We start from the raw sequence: 17,283 nt of genomic DNA, 5'->3' as shown, positions 1-17,283 counted from the left end.
TTTTGCCAGTATTTGTCAACTTCTCGCTTTTTAGAAACCTGTTTCTATTGATTTTCCCTCCACAGAAACTGTACAGTGCCTCCATTTTCTTATGGTTTTAAGAATATGATCTGGGGATTTTATCAAATGGTATCTATGTAGACTGAAATTAAACTGTAATTCAGCAGTAAAAGATACTGTTTGCAATTTAGTTCATCACCGTTGTTTTAAAGCTTCTTTCATATTTTTGGATTGAGGATGAACAACTTATCTTACAAAACTGAGCTTATCTGTGAAATATTGCTGTCATTTTCAGGGAATGAGTTCAGCTACTCTTTCAGTAATGGACTGGAAAAAAAAACATCTAAAAGTACCCTTCTAGTAACACTTCTGTGATTCTAGGAATTTTAGGTAAGGAAATCTACCATAGTTTTTCTCAGGCCCTCCATTTATATAAAAATCCACTCAAACAATGTTTTCATATTCTTCTTTGCCACTGATCACCGAGATTACTATTACTGAAAGAGGAAAGACTTTTACTTTGTTTGCCTAAATTATACTTTGAAAGCATTTCAAACCATCCACTTCTCTAGCCCGCAACATGAATATTTAATAACTTTAATATTAAAAGAATAATAAAGAAGGAGGGAAAACACCTCATACCTTATTAAAAAAAAAAAAAAAACAAACAAAACAAAACAAAAACAAAACAAAAAAAAAAGGAAAAAAAAAGAAAAAAAGAGAAAAAAGGAAAAAAGATATTCCCAATGGTCTTTACTGAGAATGTTTCATTTTTGCCTGACAGAAAGCACCGGTCAAGAAGCAGCAAAAAAACCCTACTTTATCAGAGCAGCTCATTAACCAATTTGAGAAGTATTTAAGAACTGCTGTACATCAATTGCCCTGCCTCATCTTTCAACTGTTGACAGTGAAATGTTGGTCCCTCTTTAATAGTGGCCACCTTGCCTTAGTACTTGAAGTGCCCATTCACTTCAGTGTTGCAGGATTACATCCTGACTGATACTGTTAATGGCACAGTTCTGAGGTGGTCACCACACCTCAGGCACATTCCATCCTGGAAAATTAGCTTCTGCATTTCTTCACACCAAAAAAACAAATCATGTATTTCTCCATGAGAGAAAGAACTGAGAGTGCCTACTGGAGTGCTGAGTGCCTCCAAATCACAGTGATCAAAAAGCAAATGCAGGCTTGCAAGGCCCTTAAAGCTGTTACCTACCAACACGGTTTTGAAAGCACAGGTGGATTCGGCACACACAGCATTGGTTAGGTCAGCATCAGTGAAACAGGTATGCAAAGACCTCACAGGTCAGGTGCAATCAGCTACAAGGCTTTCCTCAGTAATACAAGTCCAGGTAACTACCACACAGTCTGAGCTTCATTTTCTCAGGGCTTTAATAAGAAGGTTTCTTGTGGACTCAGGACTGAACCCAAGCCACTGATTTTCAAAGCTTTGCATTAAGATATAATGACAAAATGATGGTTGAGAGCTGAAACAGACACATGTTTTAAAGATTTAATTCCCTTCCCACAGACAGGAAAAGAAGATCATGAGCTGAGGACAGAGCATGAGAAAGAAACAGAAATACAGTATTTACACAAAAGACTGTCCCTGATGAGTAACACAGCGCTGGAGAAAAGAGAAAGCAGGTCGCTTCTGTCTTGACTCTGATCTTAAGGCAGAAGTATTAAAGCACTCCTCAGGGATTGTTCTGTCACTTGAAACAAAAAGGAGCATTCAAAAAAAGCTCCATGCTGAGCACGCCTCTAAAAGACACAGTGGGCAATTCACACTTGCAGTGCTTGATAGGATTAAGGAAGTAGTCCCTAGTGTTAGGGGGGCCACTGTATTCCCAAGGTTCTCTAAAGAACAGCATAGTATGGCTCTATTCTCATAAGAGCTTCTTATTCCCAGCACCAATTAGCCCTTGCCAGATGTCAGTAGTTGCAGGTTTGAGTTTTGCAGGGGCTGTTCTGGGGACCTTTCTATGTGCAGAATTAGGGGTTTACAGCCTTTTAGTACTGTCTTAGACTTCTAATAAGAGTTGAAACTATCCAAAATGGGAAAAATGATATTACCCAAGGTGATAATATTTAACCAGTAATACCCAAGACATGATTTTACCACAGTGCTAATTTGAAGAACCTTCTCAGAGGTAATTTCTAACAGGATTTGTTTTAAATTTAATATTAATTAAGAAATTAATTTAACGCATACAGATTTGATTATAGATAACTTCATTCACTTAGAAGGTATGTTTATAAAGGATACATGGTATTCTATGTACATAATGAAGTCTAAGTCCTTGCTTTAGGAAGATTAGAAAGTACAGGGCTGATCTGCTTGAAAGCAGCTCTTCAGAGAAGGACCTGGGGATGCTGGTGGACAACAAGCTGTCCATGAGCCAGATGTGTGCCCTTGAGGCCAAGAAGGTCAATAGTATCCAAGGTGCCTTAGGAAGAACATTGTCAATAGGTTGAAGGAGGTGATCTTGCCCTTCCACTCAGCCCTGGTGAGGCGAATCTGGAGTGCTGTGTCCAGTTCTGGGCTTCACAGCCCAAGAGAGACATGGAGCTCCTGGAGCAGATCTAGCAGAGGGGAATGAGGATGACTGGGGGACAGGAGCATCTCTCTTAGGAGGAAAGGCTGAGGGAGTGGGCCTGTCAGCCTCAAGAAGAGAAGACTGCAAGGGGACCTTTTCAATGTCTGTAAGCACCTTAAGGGGGAGTGCCAAGAGAATGAGTCCAGACTCTTCTCAGTGATGCCAACCAATAGGACAAGATGCAAAGGGCAGAAACTGATGCATAGGAAAAGTAATGACCTTTGCATCCTTGTAGCCAGCAGCAGGAGTCAAGGAAACAGCATGCAGCTGCGTTGGGGGAGGTTTAGGTTGGATAGCAGGAAAAGGTTTTTCACTCAGAGGGTGGCAGAGCACTGGAACAGCCTCTCCAAGGAAGTGGTCACAGCACCAAGCCTGACAGAGTTCAAGAAGTGTTTGAACAACACTCTCAGGCAAATGGTATGACTCTTGGGGCTATATTATGCTGGGCCAAGAGTTGGACTCAATGATCCTTATGGGTCCCTTCCACTTCAGGATATTCTATGATTTCATGAGGAAGAACTTTACTGTGTGGGGGACCAAGCACTGGAACAGATTGGCCAAAGAGGTTCTGGAATCTCCTTCCCTGGAAATATTTTAAGATCACTTGGAAACTAATCCTGAGTAATGGATTCTAAAGGACCCTGCTTGAGCAGGGGGTTAGACTACATGACCTCCAGTGGTCCTTTCCAAAACTAACCATTCAGGGATTCTTTGATTTCCAAGAACAAAGACTCCCCCCAGCCTCTCTGGGCAGCTGTTCCAGTGTTGTGATAATCTCACAGGAACACTAAATGCTCAACTGGAATTTCTCATTTTAACCTAGGACTGTTGGTTCTTGTTATTTTACTATTTTCCCCTGAGAAAAGCCTGGCTCTCTTTTCACTCTCCATTAGGCACTGGAAGATACAGTTAGTTCCCACCTCAGTCCCCTCATGGTAACTCCCCTCTTCCCTACACAATCCATCATTGCATCCTAAAATATGAATTACACTTCCTATCCAGCTGCAATCCCTCCTCCTCCATTTTTCCTCCTAACAGTCTATGTTGCTGCTGCTACACAGTGCTTAACAAATGCATCTAAGGGTTTTGCAACAAACGTAATCCCAAGGATCGCTATTTAAAAGAGATCTTCAGTTTTCTTACTGTGCTGTGTTGGTGCCATGGAGGACACACTTTATGAGCAATTGCTATTGGCTTATAAGGCCTAAGTCTATGCCAGTGTGTGCATCTGCCTAGTTGGAATATACAACTAAGCCAGGTGATTTCTTTTTCAATAGGCATGAGGCATTCACAGACTAGTTCCATCTGGAAAAGGGGGAGGTTTTTACCTTTTTTTGAAACATTTCTTTCAACATTACTCAGAGATCATCTTAGATCTTAATCTGCTAAGCACATGTGGGAGTCATATAGAAGACAAATCCTTTAGATGGCATCTTAACTTCCTAGAAATTAAGCGTGAATTAACAGCACCTACAAATCTTTAAAAGAAGCAACTAAAGAAATAAACCTGATGCTTCAGGTCTGATATAACAATATGTTTAGAGTAAAGAGAACATGAATCATCAGCTAGAGATTTCCCAGAAAACTGGTATTTCTGCACAGTATGATGACTGGGGTGAGCCAGGGCAGTAGTACGCCTACAGGGAACAAGAGTGTTCCCTGAAAATAGCTGCTGCTTCTGGGGATAGGCACAAAAAAGGTAAAAAATGTGTTCTACACAGTCGAGACAGAGAAAGAAGCAGACCACTGCTCACAGATGACTGCTAAAGCAGACCACCTGTCTCTTAGACAAAAAAAAATTCTAGGGTCCAGACACAACTGACAGGAAAGAAAAAGATTTTTATGATCTCAAAATTTTTGAAATCTCTGCTTTTCTCTTTACATGAAAGACAGGCTTTACAGGTACCAATACAAATTCCCTGACTCCCCTCCCTTTATCTTTTCTTTGTATGCTTGATATTTTTCTCATTTTTGAGTGAAAACCAACAATGGAGATTTGTGATGATGTAAACAACATGAAGACAGTATTTTTTGAGAAAGCTTCGGGAGATACTATAGGGTGATTATGAACAGAAAGAAACCATGTTACCTTTGAGTTAACAACTGCAGCACAAAATCAGTCTTATTTTCTCAAACAACACACAGATTTGGGCTACAGTCCAAGTCATTCCTCTGAATCATCAAGTGAGGTCTTTTAGAAGCACAGCAATCAGCAAGATCAAGCCTGAGCTGACCCCTAAGTCTCCACATGGAAAACAGAACATCCTCTTTTGCAGCTCGGTTCTGTGCTTTTGTGTCCAGCCATTTCCCATTTACGTAAATGAACCATCAGCATTTGCAGTACAAAACAGCCCTAGAACCAGAAATGGACCCCTGTATTAAGGTCACAACAGAATTTAATCACAAACCATACTTGCCCTACCATTTTGATGCAGGAATATGATCTGGCAGCCCAGAAAGGCGTGTGTAACTCATTAACAGTGACTTGCAATGCCCATCAGCTAGCAGAAGCACTTTATCACCATTGTGGCATATTTTTCACATTTATTGGCATGAAAACTCAATGTCATTAGCTAATGAGATATGATTAAAGCAAATATAATTGCTCTTATCACCACTGAGGGACTATCTCAGAAAAAAAAAAGCTCATTATTTTGCTCTCTTTCCTATGGGGTGAGTGTAGATAGCAAGAAATGTAAGTGCTGTGCAAAGCTGAAGCAGCAGCGTGTGATGGGTAATGTTTGTACGTCAAGAAGCCAACAACAAAACAAAACACGTGATGGCAATACACTTTGAGCTATGAATTGAGGGTATGGAAGCAGCAGAATTCAAAAAGTGAAGGTATCTTTTACCAGTAAAGATGTGGAGGTAACTGAGAAAAGAACTTAAGGAAATAATTGGAAAACATTCAGAAGACTGGGTAAATTGTCCTGACACAACCCACTAACAAAAGTAGTGAAGACAATAAGGTCTAACATTTTCTGGGAGAAATTTCCATTTGAATTCTGTTGCTAAATGATACCATTAAGTAGGAATTCTGTTAAGCAGCAGGATGTCTACTCTCCATCTGGGCAAATTCCTAGACCCTTGCAACCTAATGTTCATGGGTCCAAATGCAAAATTCACGTTTGCTTGCCAGAACATTGATACTGTGTTATGTTCTTCCCATTCTTGTTCCTTCAACAGTACTGGCATAATATGCTGTTTCTCTTCCTCCATCTTGAGAAGTTTCTAGCTTGTACTTCAGTGATACATAGGATTCCCTTTGTGGAATCTGCTTCTTAAACAAGAACCAGACCTTTCTTGAACATTTCTACTAAGCTGTCCTCATCTCCTACTTGCCTGTGTGTCATGTGTCCTTTTTACTATAGTCCACTCATGTAAACGCCCGTGACAGCCAGGATAAATCTAGTTGGCCTGGAGATACTGCCAGTCCCACAAGACTCTGAACATTTATAGACAGCTAGAATTTTAGAAGAGAGAAAGTACCACAGTAATTTACCAATCTCTTGAAAATATCCAACCCCATTGCTGAAGCAAGACAAGCTGGAACAGGTTGCCTAGGACCACTTACAGTGAGGTTTGGAGTATCTTCAAGGATGGATACTCCACAACTTCTCTGGGAAAACTAGTCCAGTGTTTGAGAACTTCCACAGGAAAAAAGAAAAGATAATTTCTTGTATAATTATCTTGTATAAGATAATTTCAGATGGAATTTCATGTGTTTCAATTTGTGCCTGTACCCTCGTCTACAGTCACTGGGTACTCCAGAGAAGAGTCTGGTTCCCTTCTCTTCATTCCTAAAGTTCATCAAGCATTTACATTTACTGAAAAGATCCCTCTTGAGCTTTCTCTTCTTTAAGCCCCTGGGACCAGTCATTCAGCTGGTTTTCAGAGCAGTTTCCTGTCCAACTGTCTAACACTTTGTCATCTTGTCAGTGAGGATGTTATGGGAGAGTGTCAAAAGCCTTACTAAAGCTGAGTTAAACAACATCCATGAATCTCTTCTCATCCATCAGGCTAGACATCTCACTGTGGAAACTATCAGCTTCATTATGCACAATTTCCCCATTGTCATTCCATGCTGATTATTCCTGATCACCACCTTGTCCTTCATATATCTCAGAATGGCTTCCAGGACTAGTTGTCCATCACCTTTCCAGGGACTGTAAGACTCATTGCTGTCTGGACCCTTCTTCTTGCCCTTCTGGAAGACAGGACGGACATTTGCTTTCTTAGAGATGTCTTGCACCACAGAGCGCTTTCATAACACCCTTAAATGCTCTGTTGCAGGTGTTGTGGTGATCTTAAATTAACTGCTAGGCTTTAATGTTGGTATACAAAGCACACATTCAAAACAGTCTGCTTAACTAAAATGGTATTTGTCTGGGGATTTTTCCATCTGTACCACCAAAATGTAGTTTGTAAGGAAACCTTGGAGGTTTCTAGTGCAAGAAGAAATTTCCTCAAAGCTGTGTCAAATCACTGTGGCTTTACATTTTGAAACCTGACAGAAGTTAATTTTTAATCATTTGATGTCTGTAATTGTGTATGACTTAACTTTCTTGACCAATGGCACCCTACACAAATCTAAGCCTACCATGTTTGCACAGCTGCATTGTCTGCACAGCAATGACAGAAAGGTACATTTAGCTACTGTTCTACACAAGAATCATGTCAGCGAGGAACAAATATTAAACAAAAAATTTCACTATTTAATCATCTGAGCAGCACTCGATTGCTGTGCAGCATTCCCTGCATGGGACAAGCCAAGAGCAAGGGCTTCACACAGTTTACCTGAGTTTAGTAATTCCTTGCACAACCTCCCCCGGGGATTCCAATGACACAAATTATTTCAGTGTAAAAGGTGACTCTACAGAGAGTCACAAATAAAAATTCTTATAGCATACCTGTAGAAAGTTTCACTCCTATCATTCGTCTTTCTGACAGAAATGTCATTTAATGCAAATCAGTTTCTCTGTCAGAATAATACTTAAAGAAGTCCTGTCACTGAGAAACTGCGTTAGTGATTTATGCCTCATTTCAGAGGGATGAGCAACAGCCTTATTACAGCTTCATAATATAAATCCATACAATACAGGGTTGCTATGACAACTGATGAGCCTTAATAGCCTAGATTCAAAGGACCTTGTTCAAAGCTGTCAAGTAGTGCAGTTCAATGCAGTTCAGTCATTTGCACCTGTAAGAACTGGGAGAAGGCCATGCAGAAACTGGGGGTTCACTCAGGCTCTCAGGGGAGGCATCTGAGCTTTGCAGTTGAGAGCCTTCCTTACCTCTGAGCTATGCTCTGCTAGTCCTGAGGCTTTCCAGGCCCCAGCAGAGGTATCCAAACTGGTGTCTGGCTGCAGCAATACCGAGCTCCCCAGGTTGCCTGAAAAATACGGTTCACATCCAGTTCCATTTATTAAAATTTAAAGATGAGGTTAAAAAGAGGTAAGACAATTAAACACCTTCTTGAATACTCAAAAAGGGCTGCCCACCTCTCTAGACTTCTTTTCTCAAAACTGTGATCTTAGCTGTGTTTTCCGCCCATATCCTCCCACTAACTGTGGAATTTGTCAGATTTTGCTGGGCTAGTTCAGCTCACTAACCCAGGAGAGAATTCTGTCTTTTTCTTCTTTTATCTGTTATTTTTTTCCTTGAGATTCTGCCAAGGCCTAAAATGGCTTGTTGAGAGTTCTAACAACTTGTAAAAGGTAAAATGGAGGAGTAATGACTGGCAGGAATGGAGAGTTGCAAACCTACCCCGTGGTCTACTCTCTGAAAACAGCAGCACCTGAGCTATAACAGCAGCTATACAGTCACAGCAATATTCACATTCCCAATTCATAGACTTGATCTGCTCTGAAAAGGTAAGATTTAAGTGTAGTGCTGCAGCAGCACTGCATCCTGCCAATAGGCAGACTGATTTTCCAAAGCTGGTAATACTCACTTTACGAGGTCATTAAGAAGACAGAAAAAAAAAATTAAGCTGGATACAGTGACACAAGACCTAAAAAAGCATATTATGTATGTTTGCTTTTTTAAGCCGAGCAAAAGAACATGGCTCTCACAATGTGAGGCAAAGATGGCACAAGGCAGAACACCAGGCACAAGACAGTAAGTCATAGAGGGATGGCAGCTGTGGTTGCTGCTCTTCACTGCTGCAAGTCCAGCCAAAACCTGAGCTGGGTACGTACTGCAAAGGTAGAGATGCATACACAACACACTAATGTCATCAGCCACACAAAACACAGCAGGGTCTTCACTGGTCATTACCCAGACACACCAACAGCACCTCAAGTAATGGGAGTGCTTGAGTAAGATTCAGAACCACATCATGTGTTACTCAAATGTCTCAGTTCCACAGGATTCCCTGCTCCCTTCCTGTTCAACCCGCGAAAACCAGACATTTCCAGTAAGAAAGCTCCTCTGAATCTGGGTTTTTTCTTGTAATGATTGTTGTGCTCAAGAGAAGCATGTGGCAGAAAAGGCACTGACAACAGCAGAAGCTAAACACAGCTGTCCAGTATAGCTGGACTTGTTTGAAACACTTCCCTCTTCAGTGTTTGAAAGGAATAAGCTATGCTTATCAGACTAATCCAATGTCCTTCAAATTCTAGTACATTTGGAAGGATTCAGTGTTACTGTATACAATATTTCAGATTAGTAATAGAAATGAACTTTTATACATGCCCTATAAAGTTAACCTACTGGTTTTTTTTTTTCCCCTTGAGAAGCCTATTTTCATCAGACAATAACCTGGTGCCTTTTACTAGGTTCATATTGAAAGAACTTTAGCTGTTTTATGTCTAAACAGGCCAAAGTGCCCAACTCTCTCCTTTGTCCAGAAGTGTATGTGAGTGTTATTGCAATTCCTCTAATTTCAATAATCAAAAAAGACCCATTATTTCAACAGCTGTGGATGAATTCAGGAAGTTGCTACTGATGAGCTTTATGAGCATGTTTCTGCTTTCTAAAACAAGCTTCCACTTGTGCAGATGATAAAGTGGATTTATTCCAAAATGATCTCACATGGTAGAAAATTCTGCCAATATACGGATGTTGCAAACAAAAATGGTCCCAAGTTGGGAAATTTTACTTGAGCTAATTTACTACCAAAGTACACAAATCTTTTATCAATGATTGAGGTTCTGGGGAAAGAAAAAGAGTATAAACCATTAGACAAATGTATTCATGTACATTCTTTCTCTCCTCTGCTCCTGAGTTTCAGCTTCCTTTTTTTTCACTATGAGGTCAACTCTGTCTGCCAGAATTTGTCCAGGGAGCCAACAGGTAGCACAGGAAGTTGTGGGGCTGTGTGTAATGCTTTCTGCCACCCGAAATAATATTGTTTCAGCCATTCAATCCCAATGGTCCCAGTTGCCCTGGGCTTTGGGATGCCATTTGTCCTGTTCCTTATTTGTTCCTGCTCCAGTATGGGGTGTGACCACTGACAGCAGTCCTTCCAGAGGCAAACTTGATTCAGGGTGGTCTGTTCCTCACACGTTCCTTGTGTGTGGAGCCTTCCCATTTTAACAGCTGCACATCACTCCTTAAATCTGGTATGTAAGGAGGACTTTTTTCCACTATTGCTCCATTCACATCTGGGCATGCTGGAACCTGTTTTGACTGGCACACAGTAATTCACAGATGTCCAGTTCCAAAGGGTTAGGAGCACTCTGTTACATCCGTGCAAATGGACTTTGTATTGTGCATATCCAAAGAACTGTCAGCATTGAATACCTGACCAGGCAGAGATAAATTTCTCCCAATGGAAAATTGAAATAAAAAAATGGGGGGAAAAAAAAGAAAAGAGGAAAAGAAAGCTTCACTTCTGTTAAGCCAGTATTAACTTTCTGAAGAGCTGAGAAAAATATTGCCAGGAGGTATAAAACCCTCCTGGAGAGTCAGAAGACAGCAACCCAGCAATACAGTTAGCATCAAGGAACATGGGAACCTGACAATTGCCACACCAGTTTGATGGCCAGCTGGACAGCAGAATCTGTCCAGGAGTAGAGCTCTGTAGCACGTTATTCATACCTGTCTTCAGTGAGCATGAGTCCACCAGTAACTGCTGTTTGTTCAGGTGTGCCAACAGATGAATAAGCCCTAACCTGAGGTTTAGATAACCAAACAGACCATGAGAAACCCTGGACATGACACAAGCAACTCTGAACACTGCAAATAGAGCGAGAAGCTGAAAGTTGTTACACACAGCACTGTGAGCCATGCCTGGACTTCCCAGGTAGATAAGGGGGAGTTACACAGTAACCTCACAAATATTAGAGGGGAATAGTTGGGATTCTTTTGGGAGTGGAAACTTGCAAGGTCAGCAGCACCTCAGTAACTGTATCAATAACAGCACACAAAGTCAAGGTGACTTAGGAAATGGTAGAAGAAATAGGTATGTGGGTGCAGATGTACAAAACCTGGGACTAACAGGGAAAAGGCAACTAGGGACAAGTTGTTTCTTTGGGATATGAAGGACAGAGAAAGGGAGGGGTCAGGGTAGGTAGAAGAAGAACAAGCATGGGAAAAAATCAAGAGAAGGTAGAATAAAAGGAACCAGTTGTATGCGGGCAAGCTGCTGGTCAGAATTTATCTGAATGAGCCTTGTGCCCCATAGCTGCAGGACATCCAGTCTTTTCATTAAAGCCGATTTCCTGCTTGATCCTGGGGAGAGCTGTAGGGCAGGGTGGGAGAAAGAGAGCACTGCAAGACACAGGAGTTGTGTACACGCACGTTTTCATCAGCAAACTTGTTTTGATCTGTTGGAAAGGAAGAGGAGGATTAGGTTATCTGTGTTCATATTTATAGGAATGCTGCTTGTGTACATGTGGGTGACAAGCAGTGAAGACATCAATCTCTGTGTGGTCCGTGTGACTGATAATGTTGGTGCTGTGTGTGTATCTGCACCTTTGCAATGTGTACTCAGCTTGGGATTTGGCTTTGGACTTCCAAAAAGGATCAGCAGCAGCCACAGCTATCAATCCTAGATGGAAGACATTGCCTGGGTGCTAGACTGCACCAGATTTGTATGTAGAAGGACAAATTCCCCTCATCCCAGGATTCAGCTGCTTCTTAGTATTGTCTGTTCTCAAACTCTGTACATCCTGCTGGCAGGGTCTCAGTGCATGCTAAAGGACACCCAAACTACCAAATAAAAATGATCCCATGGGATCGCAGAAAGAAAATCTACTTCACTTGTCACTGTCCTTCAAATTCAAGATGAACTTCAGGGAAAAAGAAATTAAGGACCTGAAATTGTGGGGCTAGAATCATGGACAGTAAAGCTGAAATTAAGGGTTCAAACTGTCTTCCTGAGGCTGGAGTAAATATTGCTGGTTCCAATATCAATGGGGGAACAGATCACTCAAAGTCAATTAGAAGAGCCAATATTTAAACTGATGACACTTTTTTCCTAGCTGAAATTGGGATAAAGTGTTGGTTTTGTTGATGTTTAAATTATTTGTATTAGTTCAGCTCCAGCCAGGACTGAACACAGATGGTTCAATTCTAAGATTTCCATGATGGATAACATGCCACAGTCGATAAGGTGGCTCAACTCTCCACAACCAGTAATGGACTTCAAGAAGCAACCCTGGGAAGTGAACAGAAAGCCTATTGATTTTCATTAATGGATACTCATTTTGCTCCTTTAGTGTTTTAGAGCTTCTTAGGCACCTCACTGAAGGCAAGGGGAGTTTTTGTCATTTGGATGAACAGATTCTCAGGAATCAACAAGGGAAAAACTCTTAATAATCAGCTTATCCAGGGATGCTTGGTTTATCCATCATTCCTGATAGAAGTAAACCCCTGATTATTCTACCTGATAGGGAAGGGGTCACATTTGGACCCCAACTCATAGGAAAAGGTATTTGAGCGCTGGTATGGATATAGAAATTGCTGTAGGGGGAAGTCTATAAACCCCTGTTCTGCAGTTCTTGGAAATAGATGAACACCTTCGAAATCCCAAGAGCACAATTAATTACTGACAAAGTTTTTATCCAAAATAGAGTTACTTAATGAGCTAATGCTTATTATTCATCTTTAGTTTCAAATTGATTCATTAGTTAAATCAAAAATACTAATTTAACTAATTAAAAGTTAGTTAAATTAAAAATAAAAACATTTAGAAAATTGATTAAAAACATAATGTCTGTAACAGTTTTATATAATGAAATCTACCATCTTGTGTGCTATTTTAATGAAAAAAAAATATGCCATGGGTTCTACTTTCCCAACAAGCTCACCATTGTGAATACTTATTCTTAAATGCTTACCACAATAGCTGGATGCAGTGAAGACATATCCCACCAGGAATAATTGTTGATCATGTGGTGGCTGGGTGATGCACTCTCAATTTCTCATTTCCATTTATATTCCACAAAAGCTTCCAAAGATAATTGACATCTGTGTTTCTTATGATCCAGGGTGGGCCATGATTTTCTAAAACGCACCCCCATGGGTAAACTGTGTCTCAGTGCTATCAGGCCCTGGAGGAATGTTGTGTGGCAGCTGCTTTTTAAAAAGCAGTCATGTGTTTAGCTACATGAGGAGGAATTTTTTCTTAGCATTGCTAAAAGAGCAATATCTCACTGAATTTTGGTGAGATTTTCCACTCATTAAATGCTGGTAAGTTTTTCAAAATCTTCCTCAAAAGAAGATCTGCTGTTTCTGAAAATTCTACCTCCAAAACTTTCTATGACACCTCCTGTGACAGACTTTTGGAGACAAAGAGCTGTTCAGTCAGCCTTAACATGTTTTGAACTACAAACAACTACACCAATGGCAATTTTTAAAAAATTGCAAAGAGAGCTTAGCACAAAATCAGGATCTAAGGATCTGAACAGAAATTAAATAAGCAGTATTCAGAGGATGGGTTATTCACACAAGTAGGAATTTACTTCATATTCAAAATAGTTTTCTTCCCATAAAATTATTTCTTCTTATTAATAATGTGGCAGCTTCTACAAGCCTGATGACAAAGCAGGACTCAGTGGTGGTAGGCATCAAACAGAATAAAAGATTGTTACTGCCCCAAATACACTGTCAATTAACCAAAGACAATATTTATAAAAGCAAGATCAGATCATATAAAGATTTTAACTTTCACTTACACCTACAGTCAGAACACAGCAGAAGAAATATTTGGAAGATAAAAGCAAATTTGTTAGTGCCAGGTAGTGTTTTATAAATTTATGACTTGTCTAAACATGCCTCAGCATTTTATTGCCTCATACAGCATGACTTTTTATTTGTATCAGATTGAAGTACGATGGTTTTCTCTTTCACTTTATCTTCATGTTCTTTTAAAATCCTGGAGCAAAGAAAGAATACTTGTGAGAAAAAAAGTCAATAAAACCCACAAGAGATTGAACAAAAAACATTTTCCCAAGAGTATAAAATTGTCCAGAGATTTATCAGAAGATGACAAAATTTTGTGAAGTAACAAACAAGCAAAAAAGTACATTTAGGGTGGCCCCATCACACAACTGTCTTTGTTCATTTAGTTAGAAAAAATTAGTTAGTGCTGATTGTTAACATTTTTTGGATATTACACAGACTCAAAACAGTGACTTTCATTTCTTACTTTTAAGGCTGGAACAAAACTAAAACAAATCTGGCTGCCTAGACATTTATCAATTACTGACACTTTCACAAAATTTCACTGATTTCAGCAACAATATTAGAGATTTGCCAACTCATTACCAGTGTCTTCACCTCTGCAAGTAGTTCAGAGGGACCATAGTTTCCTGTATCTTTACCTCTAGCCTTTATATAACTTCAAAAATCCACTTCTTCCTGTCTCCCAGCCCCCAGGCAGACAGCAGAATTTGAGCTGTAATGAGCAGAGGGAAGAAGGAAGCATACCCAAGGTCCTGCTGCAAGGAGTCAGCAGCATCCATTTTCAAGCATATTTCTGCAAACCTTCAGGAAATTCTTGCAGGAATTATCACAACAGCCAAGGCCATCAGCTTTCCTAGCAACAATCCAGATATTTCTGGATCTATACAGAGTTTCACCAGCATAAATCTTTATGAACCTGAGCAACTCTCAGTCAGAGCAACAGGGTCAGGCTACACAACAGTTTAAAAGCAATGAATATTTGACCACCCTGAGTTCCTATAACTAATAAGTATAAAACTAATATAAATATAATATAACATATAACTAGTTAAACAAAGATAATTCACAATGTCATCAGTTACAGGGCAGTCAGACACATAAAAAACTCATTGTTGGTGTTTTCTTCTTACCTAGCTAAGTGAAGCACGGACTTTTCCACATTGTACCCAGAATATGCACTGCATTCATAGAAAATTAAATTGTAATCCTACAATCAAAGAGAAAGACCATTTCAATTACTTTTGCACAATGTCTCACTCCAGCTGTAAAAAGAGCAGCACAGATATACTGAAATATGAAAATAAAGAAGGAGAAATAGATTATCTTAGGACTTTAATTCTAGAGCTAACAGTAAAGAGTAACAAAAGAAGTCCAAGTGTGCCTCACAAATAACAACTATATGCTTCTTAGCAGATATTTATTCTGTAGAACAGCTTTTGATATAAGAGCTCAAATGAAAACAGGTCTTGTAAGGCACTAAGCCTTGTGAACTTCCCTTGATCAAGCAATTCCCACATCACTGAGTGCTGGACAAAACAGGTGAAAAGGATTCCAGTAAATCTGCTTTCATCTTTTTGTACTTGTGAAATTTTTCTGCACTTTCTTTGCAGTCAGCCTCCATCTTTCAATTTTGTACTCCCCTGGGAGCTTTGTAATTAGGAACAGTGGATAAATGATCAAGTCTTGGGAGAGATTCTCAGCCCTTCAGCTGAAGTCTTATAAATGCAAAGGCAAGAGATCATCTGCACAAGAGCCTGGCCTGGCAGTTCTGATGGCAGAGAAGTTTGAAAGGGAATGACAGATTATCCTCCAAAATAGATATCTGTCTACTTTCACAACCTACTACAATGAAGGTCACCTACATTGCCTCTGTGGTATTACTACCTGTCCTTTTACCCATCCAGATTTCAAATTTCTATTCACTTTCCACTTGTCTCCATGTTTTATTGCTATTTATAGCAGTAGCTTAAAATTCAAGCAAGTAGTCAGTACCTTAGAAAATTACAATCATGTCTGCAGAGTTGCATTTGTTTGTTTTTAACTCTGGTTACTGCACTTATAATTATTTAGCCACTTTTCAGAAGACACTTATAATTCAGTTTTCAAAACTTTCCATTAAGATGATGAGGTATTTCCGTTTTGGTTTGTTTTTTTTTTCCTAAATGCCGTGCTTCCAGAATTGCACAACTTCTGGAAATTTCTGTCATCTTTGTGGAATTTTAGAGACAAAAATGGGGAAAAGAATTCTATAAATACAGTAGTTTATTTTGGCAGCTCTAAAAAAAGTTCTTCAGACTTATCCAATGTCAGTTTTGTATATGTTGTCAATGGTTATATTGTTTGTTCCAGTGAAAAACCAGATTGAACAACATGCAATAATTTATTGATGACCAGACAAGCACAGAAAAGCAGAGAAGGAAGAAATCAGGCAATGTTAGTGTTGAGTAGACATTTTATCAATTTTTAAACATATATAACATTTGCAAAAATGCAACCCTATGATTCTCTTGCTTTTCTTTGAAAAGTTTTAAGATAAAATTTGGCCAGGTCAAATTTCTTACCAGCTATGCAAACAGAAGCTTGAAATAAAGATTACACTCTCTCTTTCTGCTCAGCTGATCACAACTCAAATAGAAAACCTACTGTGGTCAGTTTATAGATATTTCATGTCAGTCTAGCATGATACTACACCAACATCTTCCCCACAGGCAACAGAGTCACCAGAGGAGAACTGTCAGTGATAATTTCATTTATGCTGGCATGAATCTGAATGGATTTTTCAGCAAATTGCTTTGACAGAAGGATAACAATTTAAACTCAATTGATAATGAGTGCTTAATTCTCTCAGTCTAGCAAAAAGCTTCTTGTCTAAAGAGGAGATAGCCTAGAAATACAACATGCCATTTCCCTGATTCAGGGAGGAATTTAATTGATAGAATAAACAAGGAGCACAAACTAGGAGCAGGAAGGACACATGTAATTATTAAGCTAGGAAATGCCATCCATGTCCATCCAGGAATCAGCTACTGAACCTTGGAGACCACTGACAATTACTTCATTTTAAAAACTTACCTACAAATCAACAGACATCTAAAGAATAGGGAGGAAAATGAAGTATTACCAGAGGGAGCTGGGGAATTTTCTGTCCTGTAAAGTACCATCACTCTGAGAATAGCTGCCTCATTAGCAGTATTTGTGTAAGAATGGCACTGACAGGTTGACAAAGTAGACACTGTATGAATACACAGAAATAGTCCTCATTCCATGAAGCACATATACACTGCAAAGCCAAGGCAGACAAGGCATTATTATCTTATTTTATAGTTGGGGAACAGTGATAGATAAGGATTTATTGACCATTTAAGATCGCTCAGGAAGTACATGCAGGGCCAAAATAAAATGATGTGGATATAAGCATGCCTGAGCAGCATCTGCATCATAAGGCATTTTATTTAAATAATTGGCAATGCTTACACTTCTATACTCACACAGAACATTGGCTGTTCCTGGACACTCACAATATGATCTGAATACTCTCTCTTGTTGTGCT

At 39.6% G+C, this 17,283-nt stretch overlaps 1 protein-coding gene across 1 annotated transcript in view; it reads right to left on the bottom strand.

Annotated features, from left to right (window-relative positions):
- Positions 1-8,986: 8,986 nt before the first annotated feature.
- CRACR2A (calcium release activated channel regulator 2A) overlaps positions 8,987-17,283 on the bottom strand; it is a 47,118-nt gene continuing 38,821 nt past the window's right edge. Inside the window, exons 16-18 of the mRNA XM_071433042.1 lie at positions 14,864-14,940; positions 12,887-13,923; positions 8,987-11,371 (exon numbers count right to left, since the gene is read on the bottom strand). Of these exons, the coding sequence (XP_071289143.1) occupies positions 13,833-13,923; positions 14,864-14,940 (168 nt within the window). The 3' untranslated portion in view covers positions 8,987-11,371; positions 12,887-13,832. The remainder of the gene's footprint in view (positions 11,372-12,886; positions 13,924-14,863; positions 14,941-17,283) is intronic.

This window comes from Agelaius tricolor, unplaced genomic scaffold (assembly GCF_023055355.1).
Source record: "Agelaius tricolor isolate 1412-34295 unplaced genomic scaffold, bAgeTri1.0.p SCAF_9, whole genome shotgun sequence".
Taxonomy (NCBI): domain Eukaryota; kingdom Metazoa; phylum Chordata; class Aves; order Passeriformes; family Icteridae; genus Agelaius; species Agelaius tricolor.
Note: the sequence above shows the minus strand (reverse complement) of the source record. Positions and strands in the feature narration are given on the sequence as shown.